Source organism: Hippoglossus hippoglossus, chromosome 1 (genome assembly GCF_009819705.1).
Source record: "Hippoglossus hippoglossus isolate fHipHip1 chromosome 1, fHipHip1.pri, whole genome shotgun sequence".
Taxonomy (NCBI): Eukaryota; Metazoa; Chordata; class Actinopteri; order Pleuronectiformes; family Pleuronectidae; genus Hippoglossus; species Hippoglossus hippoglossus.
The window spans coordinates 27667630-27683886 of record NC_047151.1 but is presented as its reverse complement, the minus strand read 5'-3'; the positions used below and the strand labels follow the sequence as shown (position 1 = coordinate 27683886).

General features: G+C 43.9%; 2 protein-coding genes across 38 annotated transcripts in view; one reads left to right on the top strand and one right to left on the bottom strand.

Moving 5' to 3' along the window:
* Positions 1-16257, bottom strand: part of LOC117754516 (hemicentin-2-like) — a 541775-nt gene that overhangs the window by 162005 nt on the left and 363513 nt on the right. The gene's annotated exons all lie outside the window — the stretch shown is intronic.
* The window catches only part of cacna1ab (calcium channel, voltage-dependent, P/Q type, alpha 1A subunit, b), a 139851-nt gene that overhangs the window by 1730 nt on the left and 121864 nt on the right, over positions 1-16257 (top strand). For all 37 annotated transcript variants that reach the window (XM_034570943.1, XM_034570857.1, XM_034572384.1 and 34 more), the window contains exon 2: positions 9083-9454. In XM_034570943.1, the coding sequence (XP_034426834.1) occupies positions 9087-9454 (368 nt within the window). In that variant the 5' untranslated portion in view covers positions 9083-9086. The remainder of the gene's footprint in view (positions 1-9082; positions 9455-16257) is intronic.

Here is a 16257-nt window from a genome sequence, read left to right as displayed (position 1 = left end):
CCAAATAATTCAATCTAGCTATAATAACTTCCCCGACATAATTTAAAAACTATTTCATCGTTTGGTGTTTTTTTGGCCACCAGGGGCAGCAGCAACACCTGATATCACTACACTGACATATACTTCAAAGCTTATTTACACACTGTGATTTTAGAAAAGGTGTTTTATTTTCCGAACATCCACCTACGCAACATCCGATTGGTGAAGCTTCCCAGTCGCTCGCTCTCATTGGCTATTGCTCACCCAATCGCTGTTCCTGTTACACGACTTTGATTTTGAATTGTAAACATCAGACATGTTTGATTTGAAGGCTCCAATTGAGTCGCTGACATTAGTAAACGGTTCTGGATCGTTTGGTCGAGGAATCTGTTCAGGATCAAATCTCCAACGACGACTGAATCCGACCAGAGCTCCACCCGATTATCCTCTCGTGTGGAACATGCATATGATACACAATGAGGACATTTAAACTCACACGATGTGGATCTGGGAAAAACACAGGGTATTGTTTGTTTTTAAAATTGCTAGAAAAGCTTTATGTATAAAGTCCTCAAAGGAAAAAATAGAGTGAAAAATGTGTGGATATATAAATATACTGGTCTTGAACAAATTCAATATTTGAGATGAGAGGACGACCGGGTGGGGTCAAACTGAACTGATGCTTGACACCACCCTGAAGCTGCAGCGAAGGAGAAAACACTTCTCCCACTGCTGTTGTGGAAAAACTCTCAGATCCCTCAACTCTTCTTCTCAACAGAGTCAACATCGTGATGGGCGCCGAGGTTTTTCTTCCCGGGCTATTGTTGTACTCGTTCAGCAGCGAGTGTCAAATCTGCTGCTGGATGAGCGAGTTATGTAAAATCCATACAGCCGGCACAGATCTCTTCAAAAAGTACTACTACTGAACCTCTCAGCCCAAAATACCCCTCTTCTCTGCGTTTCTTCACTATTTTGGCCCATCGCTGACATCGGCGTAACATCGCTGCATCTACGCGTTTTTCAAATCTGTTCTGGAAACAGCTTTACCTGTTCCTCAGCCTCGAAGCAGGAGACAGGATTAGAGTTGTTCTGACAGACGCAAATTCTTGTTTACCAAATCTCACACCTACACCCTGGCCTGTTGCTTCTGGGTCATCACAGCCCTGACCCTCCTCGTCTGGTGACTCCATCCCTCCATCCCTCCCTCCCTCCTTCCATCCCTCCCTCCTTCCATCCCTCCGTCCATCCCTCCGTCCATCCCTCCGTCCATCCCTCCCTCCTTCCATCCCTCCATCCCTCCCTCCTTCCATCCCTCCCTCCTTCCATCCCTCCGTCCATCCCTCCGTCCATCCCTCCGTCCATCCCTCCCTCCGTCCATCCCTCCGTCCATCCCTCCATCCCGTCTCTCCGGTCCGTCCCTCAGCTTTACTCGACAGAACAGAGCCTTATTGGCATGAGACGAAACAGTGCTGCTGTCAAAGGCTGTAAACCAACAATAAGCAGAAGTTGCCCAAGATGAAAAGTCCTCAGTGTCCAGAGATAAACACGAAACAGGCAGAATAAATAAAAAGTGTAGATAGTGGATCGGGGGGGGCTGCCAGTTCACATTTGATATTAGATTGAAGGCGTTTAAGTGTCTGCGTCACGTTGGTGTAATGATGGTTTAACGGATACCAGAGCTCAGAGGCTGGTTGTAATGCTGCCCTGGTTTGTGAAAATGAAATAATCGAATTCCTGAATCTGTGTTTTCATCTCGTCTTTTTACTAAGTACAGATGTTTGGTCTCATTCATTCACATCCCAGACAGAGCAGAAACACAACCACCTCTTTCTATACCTCAGTGGTACCTACCTGGAGAGGACTGAACCACCAACGGGGGGGGGGGGTCACTAATCTATAGACTTTACCTGCACATTAACAGGAAATATGGGAGAGAATCGATTAAAGGTTTTAGAGAAATTGATGAAAAATGAGCAAATTAAACATCCACATTTGTAATAAACAGACACATTAAGCTTCCCCCCCTCCTCTCAGACATGGTTCGAACCAGGAAGTATAGATGTGCTTAAAATATCCTGAAACCTCTTTTGCCTGTGGACCAGAGACACGAGGAGATGTAAAGGAAAGGAAAACTAATGCTTCAATGTGTGTGTTTGGACAAGTAGGAGATATAACCCTGAGATAAGTGTGTTGTGTTGTTGTGTTGTGTGTGTTGTGTTGTGTTGTGCATTGTGAGGACATTTTGTCAATGGTTCTGTTGAAAGGGTTAAGACTTGGTTGTAGGGTTAGAGTTCGGTTTAGGTTAGTCAGTCAGTTGTGATGGTTAGGGTGATACGGGGATGTATTAAGTCAATCAGTGTCCTCACAACTATAGAGAGACGTGTGTGTGTGTTTAATGATCAGGTTAGTTTACATGAGAACCTCCAGTCGACGTGTGTGTATGTTGTTTATTTGTCCATGTCTCGATCTCACAGTGTGCAAAGTGGAGTTCAGTGAACAGGCCTGCGGGCTCCTTGTGGTGCTGCTCCACTGGGTTTCGCACACAGTCCTTGTTTGTTGGAAATCGAACACGTGAGCCTTCGTGTTTGTGGTTGAGGAGTAAGACAGTCGAGAACCTCTGTTACTCTGCCGTCTACAGCGTCGAACCTTCCACTCTTTGTGTTGTGATTGTCGTCTCTTTGCTCTCAGCGTCCTCAATGCAGCTCACAGGTGTGCATCACTGTCTGTTGTGTAGTTTGACGTCTCCTCCGCACTGCGTGGGCGTGTACAAACTGAACGTTTCCTCCACCTCCCAGTTTGATTTGAATTTCATCCCAACAATCAGAATTTATGGAATATCTCCAGGAATCTCAGCGTGTCAGAATGTGTCTCATGTTCGTCTTATCAGCGTCACATCTGTGTTTTTAATGGCCCGAAAAAGTGCTACGTTCAATATTGATAAACTCTGAATAAACAGACAGGTAGCACTCTGTTGCAGTATATAACCTACTGGACTACGTTACAGTTACTAGTTTCTGCCACGAGAGAATGTAAAATAACTACAGGTTCAGTATATTTAACAGATGAAGCGTAATTTGTCTGTAAGATATTCAGCCATGTAACCAGAACCAGCATCACAGCATCATAAGGTCTTCAGATATCAGCTGGAACTCAATGGCACTTTGGTTCTTTCCTGTCAATTCTCACAGAAAGCTGTTTAATACCCAAGTCAACATTATCTTGAATTTTTTCTTCATCGTCCATCTCAGCTTTCAGCTCCTCTCGAGTCCAGACGATTTTAAGAGACGTGTGCACCTCATTAATCTGTGATCTGAGCATCTTGAACTCATCACGGGTGCATATTGTTCATGTTGATTTTGAGAAAGGAATTATTAGATATTAACTTGATATATTTACTTTTCCTTTACGGGTGGAAGCCGTTCTTTATTTGGTCACTTTTACAAAGAATCACCACAGACCAAGTAAACAGGACGGGCGCTGCACTAGTATTACTACTATTACTACTACTACCACTACTACTACTACTAATAATATATAGTAAGACACTCTACATATAACAATAATTATAAAATCCATTAATAGTCTCTTTCTCTCTCTGTGTGATCCTGGCAGCTCTTCCTGCTCGTGATGTAAATCAAACGCAGTCGTCTGTGGAGCGAACAACATCCTGTGTTCTGGCTTTCATGTTGTCGTCGGGATGAAAGCACGAGTGAGTCAGTGTGTCGTGGCGCCCTCGGGTGAAACCCACAGTAAATACTCTCATTGTGAAACGGCTTCAGCGGAGTGACGCGGTGGTGAGGAACCGTGTACCTGTGTCGGTTTGAAAAAGAGGCACCGCACCACCACATCTCTGTGTCAGTAATTCAAATCCAGGTCTCCTCTGCCGTAGTGTTGCCCAACTCTGACAGAATAATGGATTCCCTGCATGTTGCCAGCGGATTTTTACTCACGTCTACAGCGAGCGCGGTGACTCACGGAGGCAGTTTACAGTTTAATTAAATTTCCCCATGCCAAATCACTTGATCTCCATTTGTGAATTGCAAACAGCTTTTGGTTTTTTTCAGCCGCACAGTGGTGGGGTGATCTTCTTACTCTTTCTCATGACGCACCAGCTCTAAAACTGGGGACGTCACTCGTTTCGGCCTCTGAATCAGAACAAAGCGGGAACTTGCATCCTGGGAGCTTCCTGCTAGTGATGCACGGGGGCCGCTCATCACATTTCCTGTTAATGGCGGGCAGTCGGTCGGTGGCGGTGCAGCGAGCAGGTTGAACGTGCGCTCTATCAACGATCGCTGCTCTTTTCATAGCTCGGTGGTCCGAGAGAAACGTTCTCTCACTTCATTTAGCTGAGGACATTTACTGAGGACTGTTCCACCCGGGACGTTTCTACTGACATGAGACGTGCATTTTAATGCACAAATAATACAAGTTAACGCATTAACCTGCTGAGGCTCACATGTGATGTCTAATATTCAATATCACTGGTACAACCCACATAAATGTGGAGAAAATATTACAAATGACCCAAAAAAGTCTCTATGATGTTTATTAACGTAGGTTTTAATGCAAGTTTGTATTATATATCTGAAGTTTTTCAGATTAAAAGGACAAAATATGGTGGTGCTGGATAAATGTATGTTGAATGTTTAGTTTCCTCTTGTTTTATTTAGTATACAGATGATGTTTTTTTATTCCTCCATGCCAGCGATAGCCAGGGATTGTGTTTTCAGGTTCTCCGTCCATTTGTAAGTACAGAGGTTGCACGTCCGTCTGTCCTCTTCTTGTGAAGAAGATATCTCAACAACGCCTTGAGGGAATTCATTTTAATTTAGTTCAAACATTCAGTTTGACTCAAGGATTAACTGATTACATTTTGGTGGTCAAAGGTCAAAGGTCACCTCACAAAACATGATTTTGACCTCTTCAACATCAACATCGACCTCAATTCTGTCTTTAGGGAATTTCTTCACATTTTGACCACTTGTCACTTAGACTCAAAGATGAACTGATTGGATTTCAGTGGTCACAGGTCAAAGGTCACAGTGACCTGATATGTCTGACTTGAAGACTGACGTCACGCTGGGTGACTCTATGGTCCTGATTTACCTCAGACTAGTGTCGGGCTAAAACGGGTTCTGTGAGTCCAGAACCCGTTTGCTTTCATGATATTTGCCTTTTATATACATTTATTTGTTTTGTTGGACTAAGGGACTTTCCTGAAGTAACCACGACGACACTTCTGCTTCATGTTTCCTCTGTTTTTGTCTTAATGACCTTCAGGTTGCACACAACTTTTATTCTTCTTTTTAAAACATGTGAGGGGAGAGGCAGTGTTGTTTGGAAGTAGCCTCACAGGTGATGAGAATCTGCGGCTCTTTAGTATTCACCTGCCCCCTGATGGAAGCAGGAGAGATGTGACCTGAGGGGTCAGAGTTTGTTTTTAACGGGTTGGTGGAGTTGACGGGCAGAATGAGGTCGGCAGCAGTCAGATGGTCAGAACACCAGGAGACCAGGCACGGTGTTTGCCTGCTAAATGGAAGGCTGGATCTCTTTTAGCCCTAAATACCGCATGACTAATGCAGAATGATTTTATCCAGGGAGTAAGAACTGTATCCTGAGATCCTAGAGGCAGATACATGATGATATTGAGTCACTGTCCCTCCTCACCCTAATTTAAGGCTGATAGAAATCAGATTGAAACTTTCACAGATATATTGAGTATTTAAAAACTTAGATTTTACAGAAAAGATGCAGAAAAACACTTTGGCTGATGGAAATAGTGTCATCATGTAGTTTTCCCATAACAAACTGTAGTTTATCATTATCTTTTTTAGATGTTTGATATGTTTTCTTAATTCAGGTTCTATATATTTAGTTTTGTTTGTGTTTTTTTATAGTTATTTATAATAAAGTCTATGGTTAAACTGTAAAATATGAAACCACAATTACATTTTTGTTAAGAGTTTCATAACAACATCTTAGTTATTGTCATTTTTTTTTAAATATGAGTGCCAGCAAATATCAGTATTGGAAAGGTTTTACTCTATTGTTGGATCTGGCTTCAGACTTGAGTCCAATGTAGATTTTGTGATGTTTTTATTTTGTATCTTGACAATATGTTGATGCACTTTGGATGCAAGCCGTTTAAAACATCCTCCCTTGATCTTGCACATGCGTTTGCTCACCCTTTCCTGGATATGATCCTGCTGTATTCTCACATGGACTCAATCTATAGAGTTTTTATCACGGGGTGCTGGCTCTGGAGATTATCCGGAGCGACTGACTCAGACGTTTGTACGTTTCTCACATACAGACCCTCTGGATGATTTCAGGAGAATACGCAGACTTCAGTTCATGTCTGAAGGCAGCTTGAGTCTCATGGAAGCTGTGAAACAGGGGAAAGTTGCCGGTGCAGCAGTGAGGAGTCGGTTTCTGCTCTCGCTGCTGCTCTGTACTGTGAATCTACGCAGAGCGGTTGTAGCTGTGTGAAAACCGAGGTGCAGAAACCTCCTCGTCTTTTCTCCGGTCAATCCCTGAGGGGCAAAGGCACGATGAGTGAAAAACGAGAAGGGATTTTGCTTCATCTGCAGAGCTCTGCTCTTTCACTTCCAGCAATTAGTCATTCCTCCACTCATCAGTCCTGTCCCCTGATCTCCCCCACTCTCCCCCACTCTCCCCCACTCCCCCTCTCATCCTGAGCCTCTGCTCTCCATCATACCAGTTTGCCTTCGGGGCTGAATGCTTGTCTCCTGTTTTCCCCTTTGTGTCACTTTCTCCCCCATTCTGCCCCCCCCCCCCCCCCCCCCAGCTCCTCTTTATCTGTCCATCAGCCTCTCCGACTCCCCCCTCATAATCTCTCCACCTCTCTGAGTCCTCAGCGTCCTTGTTAGTTCTGTGGTTCGCCCTTGCTCTGTTATGCGCATTGTCCTGAGTTTGTGTGTTCTGCGCTGACCTGTGTTATTCAAGTCCTGCGGCGTGTACACACCCACACACACACACACACACACACACACGCACACACACACACACACCCTCAATCACCCAACAAAGTCCTTACGATAGCACTACTGCATGTCTCATCATTGTACCTGCAGCGTGTGAGCGTAAATCTGTGTGTGTGCGCCTGTCTCCGTGAATTAGTTTTCACTTTACACCATGTCAGGGAGAAATAACGTGTAATGCACTCTCAGCAGATAACTGGTGAGGAAAAGTGCTGTTTCCAATACGTTAACACACACACACACACACACACACACACACACACACACACACACACACACACACACACACACACACACACACACACACACACACACACACACACACACACACACACACACACACACACACACACACACACAGAGCTTTTCTTTAGCACTTGCAAGGTAAAAATTGAAATGCCATGTTTGTGTTGTTGCACTTTTATTGAGTGTCTGGTTTGTTAATTCAGAGAACATGTTTATATTTTGTGTAAAAAAAAAAAGAAGCTTATTTTCTTAATTCAAATTCTATACATTTGATAGTATTTGTTTTCTTTTTATTCATAGTTATTCCCAACAAGGTTTATTGTTAAACTGAAAAATATGAAGCCTCAATTACTAGGATTCCGACACTGGGACGTGAAAACGCTATCGGACATTCTATGCTCCTTAATAACTGTATCGACGTCGGCCCCCAACCGTCCTCATCGCTCGGGCTGTAGCTCGTTTATAGTTGCGTGATTGCAAAATGTGCCTGAATCCGAATATTATTATTAATTAATGCAATTTACACATGAAACGGAGAAAAACTGGAATGGAAAGGAGTCCTGACGGGTCCCTATGGGCTCGGGACCGTTGTGCAGGTAAATAAAGACCAACCATCCACCTCTCACTGTCGTATCAGATCGTCTCAGTTTGTTTGACACGAACTAGAAGCTGTTCACTCCCACATCACTGTTTTACCCACAATCAAGAATATAAAACGCCCCAATAGTCACAACACGAAATCCTCCAGGTTCCAGAATCCTGCAGCATAAAACCAGGGATTCATTCTTGTGCAGGTTGAAACCAACATGAAGAGAGAGCAGAGGACGGGCTCATCAGTCTTCTCCTTTTCGATGACAAACGAGAAACTAAACTATCTCCGCCGAACATCCTCGGCTCTGCTCACGCGACAGATTCTCCAGTGAATCAAGCAACATAAACACAGCAGTTGAGCAGCAGTAGTTTCTTGTTTAGGAATGAAAGCAGTTTCCCAACAGTTTATCACAAAGGGAATGAAACTACTGTCAGAAACCGTGGGGAATAGAAAGTAGAGTTTATAAAAGTGTCTCTGGAAGCAGCTTGTTTTATCGCACGGTGCATTTTGTTACAGTATTATTGTTGTTTTGATGCTGACTCAGCACAGGATTGACAGGATTCTGCTTCCCTTCTTTTTCCTCCTCTGTTCACCTAAATCTCCTTTTTCACTGAAACTCTTCACAAGCCTCACTCTGCTGATTTTGACTTTTTTTTTTCCTGGAGCCTCTCGTGCAGCGTGACAACACCTTCAATGAAAGTCACATTTTCAACAAGTTCATTCGTCTTCTATGGGACAAAAAACAAATAGGCAGTAAAACTCGGAACAACTGTGAAGTAATTACTGTCTTAAACAACTGAGGGTTTCATACGTCACATACCCCGGGAACCAAATCTGTCAAAGCACGAAAAGGGGAGAAGGAGTGAGTCATATCCAAACCTGTGGCCACGTGCAGCATATTGATTAATGCTCGAATCCTAAATGAGTCAAAGATGTAGCTACATCCAAACCACTGATAAAGTCATGAAGGGATTCTACATATGTCATTTTGAGGAACAGCAATGAGTTCTTATTAGATTACTCGAGTGGTAACACTTTAATTTTCACTTCTGTTCTATCAAATGATAAATGTTCTGTATTTATTTAACGTTTTTTTCTAGTCTTGACCACTCAAAGTACAAATGTCTCAGACTCAATCTGTTCTGTTAATCTTCCACTGGTTCTCAACTCAATGTAATTTATGTTGAAATGAAAAGAGTTAATTTTCTCTCCTCTTTTCCCTCCCCATCCCTGTTCTTCCTCTCTCCTCCTCCTCCTCCTCCAGCTCCATGCTGTCCCCCCTTTGTCAGGACCATGGCGGCTCGTGGCCCCAGACGTCGTCCTGCTCCTCCTCGTCTCAGGGCCTCCACCGCCCGCTGCGCTGCCACCCTCCCCCGATCAGCGGGAGCAGCGTGGGCCCCAACCCCACCTACTACCATGCGGTGTATGACGTCCGGGTGGAGCAGTACAGAGAAGTGCCCTTCATCAGTGGGGTTCACTCCCGCCGGAGCTCCATGCCCCTGGTTACGCACCACGGCGACCCCGCGGCGCCACCGATCCGGCGGAGGGGCGGAGTGGTGGACCACCGGGACGTCATCCTGGCTCATCAGGCTCACAAGATGCACAACACACCACAGGCCAGGAGGAAACAGTGGGAGTGAGTACAGTTTATTTTCTGGTGATCACAGGAGGTGTGAAGTTTTACTGAAAGTACATTTTTAAATGAGCGTTTGACAACCTCAATCTTTATCCTGGATAATTTGATGTTACTGTATTCGACAGTTTCCAACATGTCTATCTCTTGGCTATAGAGTGGTGGTGCAATTCTCCACCCGAGCCTGAGCGATAACTAACCGAGCCAAACCCGAACCCGAATTCTGTCTTCTCTGTCCGAACCAGAGGTTTTACCAGATGTTTTCCCAGATTACAGACATGTGCAGTGTAAAAAGAAATCAAGTGTAGCTAGCCGAGCAAACGGGACCTTGCCCCAAACCTAAAGAGCGTTTCAAAGTTTTTGTTTCGAAAATGTCTTGGGTCGGGTATCACGCTCTATTTCAAACCAATGACAAATGTTTCCTAATTTCATCTTTTGTCTCTTTGTGTATAATTTCCCATTTAACAACACATTGGCAGCTAATATCTGTATTTATATCCAGATGTGGGTGAAAAATAATAAATGAACGTTTCTAACATTTCTAAAAACACTGGGCTGCATCGTGCATCAGCCTGTTGTGGCTGAATTTAAATGAAAGTCAGAGTGTGAACTGATGTATCGTCAGTTTGGTCGTATGTGGGTGAGAGCCTGTGGGTTTATCAGAGCTGGTTTGTTGAAAAAGGCTGAGGTTGTTAATATGAAACGGTCACATGTCGCTTTTAGATGTGGTAACAAATTGAAACTAGCCACAGGGTCATGACGTGGATTTTAATGAACACTGATAATTGTGGTTTTAAATTCTCATCGGGGACGAATGAGATGTTTTAGTCAAATTTCAGTTTTGGACGAACAGCAGAACAGACCGGACAGTTAAACTCTCTAATTCCACTCAAGTCAGACCTGATGTCTGTCGTCAATCCAGTGATGAAGTTCACTTCCCCGTCCGTGAGCGTGCACCACATTCAGTGCACGAGAAGGAATGGAAGCTTCATCACAAGACCGATACTTCATGTCCAGATGGTGTTAGAGCTTTTAGTCCAAAAGTGATTCAAACAGTTAAGAAAATCAATATGTGTGTGTGTGTGTGTGTGTGTGTGTGTGTGTGTGTGTGTGTGTGTGTGTGTGTGTGTGTGTGTGTGTGTGTGTGTGTGTGTGTGTCTTCATCGATCCTACGTCAGTCACACAATCCGCTCACAGGCTTAACAAACACTGCTTAGCTTCAGAAACTGTTTTTCTTCATGACACTAGTTTAATTTGTAGATTTAATAATCTCATAGATGTTTGGTGAGAAAGTTTTTAAAACATTTCTGACTTTCATGCATATTTATTCACTGAATCCTGTTGTAAAGGGTTTTAGATTTACGTTGTTAAATAATCATGTGATTTTCATGATGGTGGCATCACCACATAAAACCTGTCACCTTACAGCTGCCACATGTATGTGTTCCAGACTGGGAATAAGCTCTTTGTGTGGTATCTGTGACTTGTGACTCACACGAGACTCTTTTCTTGCAATCAAAAGCTACAGCGGCGGATTTCACTGCTGTTTCAGAGACGTAATCAGTGGAAGCAAAGTGAGTTTCACTCACAATGTCACAGGGCTGAGATCAGTCGCTCCAAACTTTACCTGAGTTCACTCTCAAAACGTTCCCATCACGTGTCCCCGAACCTGCCAAGTCCTGAGATTTGTCACAACCTCGGTGGGGTTGTTTTGATGGACAATCGTGCAGACAGACAGGCAGACGTACGGACAGACAGCTGCTGAGCCAGTAAAGATCAGACCAGGTGTGCCAGAGAAGCCTCGGGGTGTGAAGCTGACTTTTATTCGACATGACAGGTTAAAAAACACACTCGTCATGCAGTAGATCCATGATGGAAAGATTGCCGATGGGATGGATAGATTTTATTACCCCTCTGGTGTCTGTCTGTCTCTCCCAGGCTCTTAAGGTAATGTCGACTATAGGTGATCACACCCAAATGGTAAATTTACTGCCACAGGACCAATGGCTGCAGCAGCTCATCTGTCCTCTGCCATGATTCCCCTCTAATTGTGATTGAGAGCATGTTTTCTGCCTCGGCTGCATCACCTGTGTCTGCCGTCCCTCTGTCGCTGGCGCCGGTTCACTGAGTTCATTATTGGCACAAGTCACAGACGCCACATGTTGCCAAAAATGATAAAAATCAATCAAATAACGCTGGATTTATTGAGGACATATTAGCTAATTAGAAATGGGATGAAATGTGATAAGATAAGATCCCCAGGAGGGAAATTACTTGAACAACATGAGAAACAGACAAAAGACAAAGCACGGTGGGAACGTTATGTGAATCTGAAATAAACAATATGATCAAAATAAGAGAATTCAATACAGTGGCATCGTATCCAACGCCTGAAAACAATCTCTGTTCATGTTTCCATCAAAATCAACTTGTTTCAGTCACGAGACTTTTAACTTCTTTCAACTCCTTTAATTTCCTCTTTTTTGGCCTTGACATGAAACAGCTGGAGAAAAAGGTATTTGACTTGTAGCCTACTTTTTTATTTATAATGGATGAGGCCGGGTTTATACAGCAGCCAGCTACCAGGCGGCAATCTGGATGCTTCGGCTCCACTTTTGGAAACCATGTGTTTTTTTGTATGTGTGAGAATCAGCATCTTTTCTGATATCTTTATTTTGTCTTGTAAGTCAAACCAGACCCTGTTCAGCCCAAACTCTGTCTTTTTAACCTCTGTGCTGCTCGGTTACTGGACACTGGTGTTTTCGGCCCTGACTTTGCTAAAGGTCACAGTAAGAGGAGAAAGCCTGTGGTTTGGAAAACATGAGGCAAAAATAGGCAAGGGCGGGGTTAAGAGGGCAGAGGGGGCCTCAGTGCTGACCTGCAGAGCGTGGAAGCATGTCGGAGGTCTCGTCTTCCCAGTGACAGCAGATGACCCAATTACTACGATTATTATGATCAATAATGTAGAGATCAGTGTCTGCGTCCATACATCCGTCGGTAGTCATTCAGAAGTTGAAAACCATTTGGACCTCTAGGTTGACGTGCACTCTCCTGATCATTTTAGATGTTAAGGTCCATGTTTGGTTCAGACCTTCAGACTCTTAAGTCTCCTCACTCATCATAACAAACCCAATCAGGAGCAGTAACTCGTCTGTGGATCAAGTGGAAGAACCTTGTTTGCTTGTAGTGGATTAATGAGTTGTAGCTTCAGTGTCACACTTGGACTTTAAGTGGTTGTGACTGCGCTGGTGCACGAGGACAGTTTGACATCAGTCATGTTTGATGAAGTCAGCTGTCGCCGGTGAAAACGTCTCGTCCACTGTCACAGTCTCTGTGACGGAGCGGACCAAACCGGATTTCATACCGTACATGTGGTCTCACTATGTTTCCAGTTCGTAAGGATGTGCAAGAATCAACCCACCGAGACGTCACCCGCTGGTTTGTGGTTTTGAGGAATCGACTTTGACCTTTTGATTTATTTCAAACCAGAAGTAACCATATTAGTAGGAAGCGTTCTTCTCTCTCATCTTTTATTGCTCAACATTTCTTCCTCTCCTCTGTCTCCTCAGAGCAGAGGAAGGTGGCAGCCATTCAGTGTCCTCACGCCAAAGCTACTTTTATTTCTCGCCAGAACCTGTCACTCCCACACCCCCGACACATCCCACAAACCCGCGTGTGTCTTTGTGATGCTGTGATGAGATCGAACACCTTTTCCTTTCACTTCAGGTGCTTAACACACATTGCATAAGGAGTGAAGTGTCTTTGCAGCCAGGTTTGATTGGAAGAAGCTCATTTTCTTGAGGTTTTTTAGTTGCCAAACATTTATCATGATAAATGAACAGTTTTAAGTATAAGCTAATTATTAATTAATGATTTATGGAGAAGGGGTGAGATTATATAAATTTGTTCTTCTTACTCCTTTTCGAATATGTAGATTCATTTTAATTTAATCAGTTTGGAAATAATGTTCTCTTAGTTTTTTTCACTTGTTTGTACATTTTCGATATAAATAAAAAAAATGGGGGGGGGGGAATTAATGAAATGATCTGAATATACATCGATGGATAAATAGAAACTTATTGATCCCGAAAGGAAATTGATGCAGTAGCTTAAAACACACATACAGGAGTTATGGAGGTAAAGTGAAGTCTGTGCATTTTTCATTTTCATTAATTTTCCGACACGTCAGACTCACTCGATGCATGTGTGTGTGGGAGCAGGAGAAATATGGACCGTACGATGAAAACTTTATTATTTACACGGCTCCTTCATGAGACAACAACAATCTGCAGTTTTTAATCCGTAGAAGACTGAACGTTATTTGACTTTTTTAATACGTTAGAGGACAATACGCGTGTTTTTCAGCGGCTCTCTCTGACGTACACAAAAGTTTTTTGGCGAAGTCTTCCCTCCTCTGGTCAGACTTTAATTCAACGTGTCACTTCCTGCGCTGTGAAAAAATGTTACTCCAGGGAGCAAATCTGGTTCCTGCAAAAAACCCATTTGGTCGTAAATAAACAGGAATGTTTTTTTGGGAGAGAGGGAGGTGTGAGCTGCATTTGTTTTAATAAAGGATGGAAAAAGAAAGTACCGTCTGTGTGCGTCTCTCCGTCACTGACTTCCTGTTGTGTTGTATCAGCGCCAGCATCAGTCAGTGTGTTTCGCTGGCTCGGCGACGTCGCTCTGCTGCCAGCTGCACTTCTGACTGCAGAGTGCACATCACTCATTTTAATATTTACTCTCCCTCTCTCCTTCTACCTCTCCATTCATCCATTGATCCTCTCAGCTCACTCCCTCGTATTTCTCTCCCTCCTTCCTCTTATGCATCTTCTCTTTTTACTGCCCGTCCATTCATTTATACCCCCCCCCCATCACCCTTCCCGTCCTCTCTACTTCTATTTTCATCCTTCCTTTTCTCTCGCCCTCGTTTGTCCTCTGTTCCCCGTCTCTCTCTCTCTCTCTGACTCCTCCCCGCTTGTCTTTTTCTATCACTTTGAAAATTAGCATTCTGATTAGCTGCGACTATTCATCGCTGGTTTTGTGATTAAACCGACGCGACCTCATGTCTGTGAAGAACCAGAACTCCACATTCAGTCTGTCGGCGGTTCATTAACATAACACTAACAGTTTCTACAAACCACAACATCGATTGTGTAACATTCAATCCAATCAGAGAAGTTACAAATCAAGTTAAACTTCAGTTTATTCAGTCTGACCTCGAATGGCGTGTATCACGAGTCGAGCGTTTCTTTCTGTAAGTGTTTTTTACGTCCAGACGACATTTTGGATCATCTCTATTATAACTTTATATCTGCAGCAGATAAACTAAAACGGTTGTCTTTTAAAAGTCTGCTGAAACGTGATTGGTCAAACTAGAAATGGCTACAAAATCTTTTCCCTCGCCCCCAAAAGATTCACATTTTGCAAACCTGTGTCCCAGAAATTACTAATAATTTGCAACAGTGAAATAAATATTAAAGGGAACATTCTGCTCATATCCAGGTTGATCAGTTTAATTAGTGTCATTACGTGAAAATGTTTACATTCCTCATCGCTGCAGCTCCTCTTTTCAGCCTCTGTCTCAAACACTTGGTTTTAACTCCTGTTCCTTTAAGGCCCCCCCTCCTGATGAAGCCCAGTCTGCTCTGATTGGCCAGCTGGTCCACTGTGTTGCGATTGGTCAACCACTTCCTGCACGTGTAGAAAATATCGGCGTCTTCGCTCGTTTTAGCTCACCTTGCTCCTTTTTTGTGGGGGGGGGCACGTCACATGACATGATGTCATGATTCCCTGGAAGTATCACTGCGTTCCAGACAACTTATATTCCGACTTGAAACTTCCGACTTCCAAGCGTTCCAATGCACGGTGATGACGTCACACGTAAACAAACATGTCTGAGCGTGAGAATGTTTATTTGTCTCGTGATGAGACAATTCAACTGCGACCAGTTCCGCCTCCGTTCATACAGAATCAAAGAGGAGGAGGGGAAACGACGCCATTACACGTTTTAATTTATGGCACATTTATACTTTGAAACACTTTCCGATTCATGAGAGGGAGAGAACACACACACACACACACTCTCACAAACAAGAGTCCAGCAGAGCGTAGACGGGCCTCAGCGCTACAGCATCTACGTCTCCAGTGCCGCCATTCACAACGTTCACACGTCAGAACTCCGACTTTGCTCCATTGCACTTTTTCAGGTAGGATGTCGGGGAGTTGTCTGGAACGCAGCAGAGTGGACGACTGACGAGGTGTTTCAGGAGCTGCAGTGTTTTCTGTGGAGCTCTGTTTACTACAGACTTTAATCTAAGAAGCCTCCAGTTCTCTCTCTCTCTCTCTCTGCTTCTCTTTACCCTTCATCCATTCCCTCAGTGACTCACTACACTTCCTTTAATTCCCCCTCACACACACACACACACACACACACACACACACACACACACACACACACACACACACACACACACACACACACACACACACACACACACACACACACACACACACACACACACACACACACACACACACACACACACACACACACACACAGGAGTTCTCAGGTGGGAAACTGCTGCCCTCTTGTGTTGGTGGTGAGGAGGTGAAGTTTGGTGACGTATGTCTGACTTGATGTGCTCAAGGGGATGAGTCTCCCTCTGTGTGTAAATAAAGATGCTTATATCTCACACACACTCCTGGTAGTTCGAGGCTGTTTCACCTTGTTCTTCTAACATCAAGTAACTAATAAGACCACGTTGTCCTGCTGCCTCAGAGGACATCTCTGCTGAGGTCACAAGAAG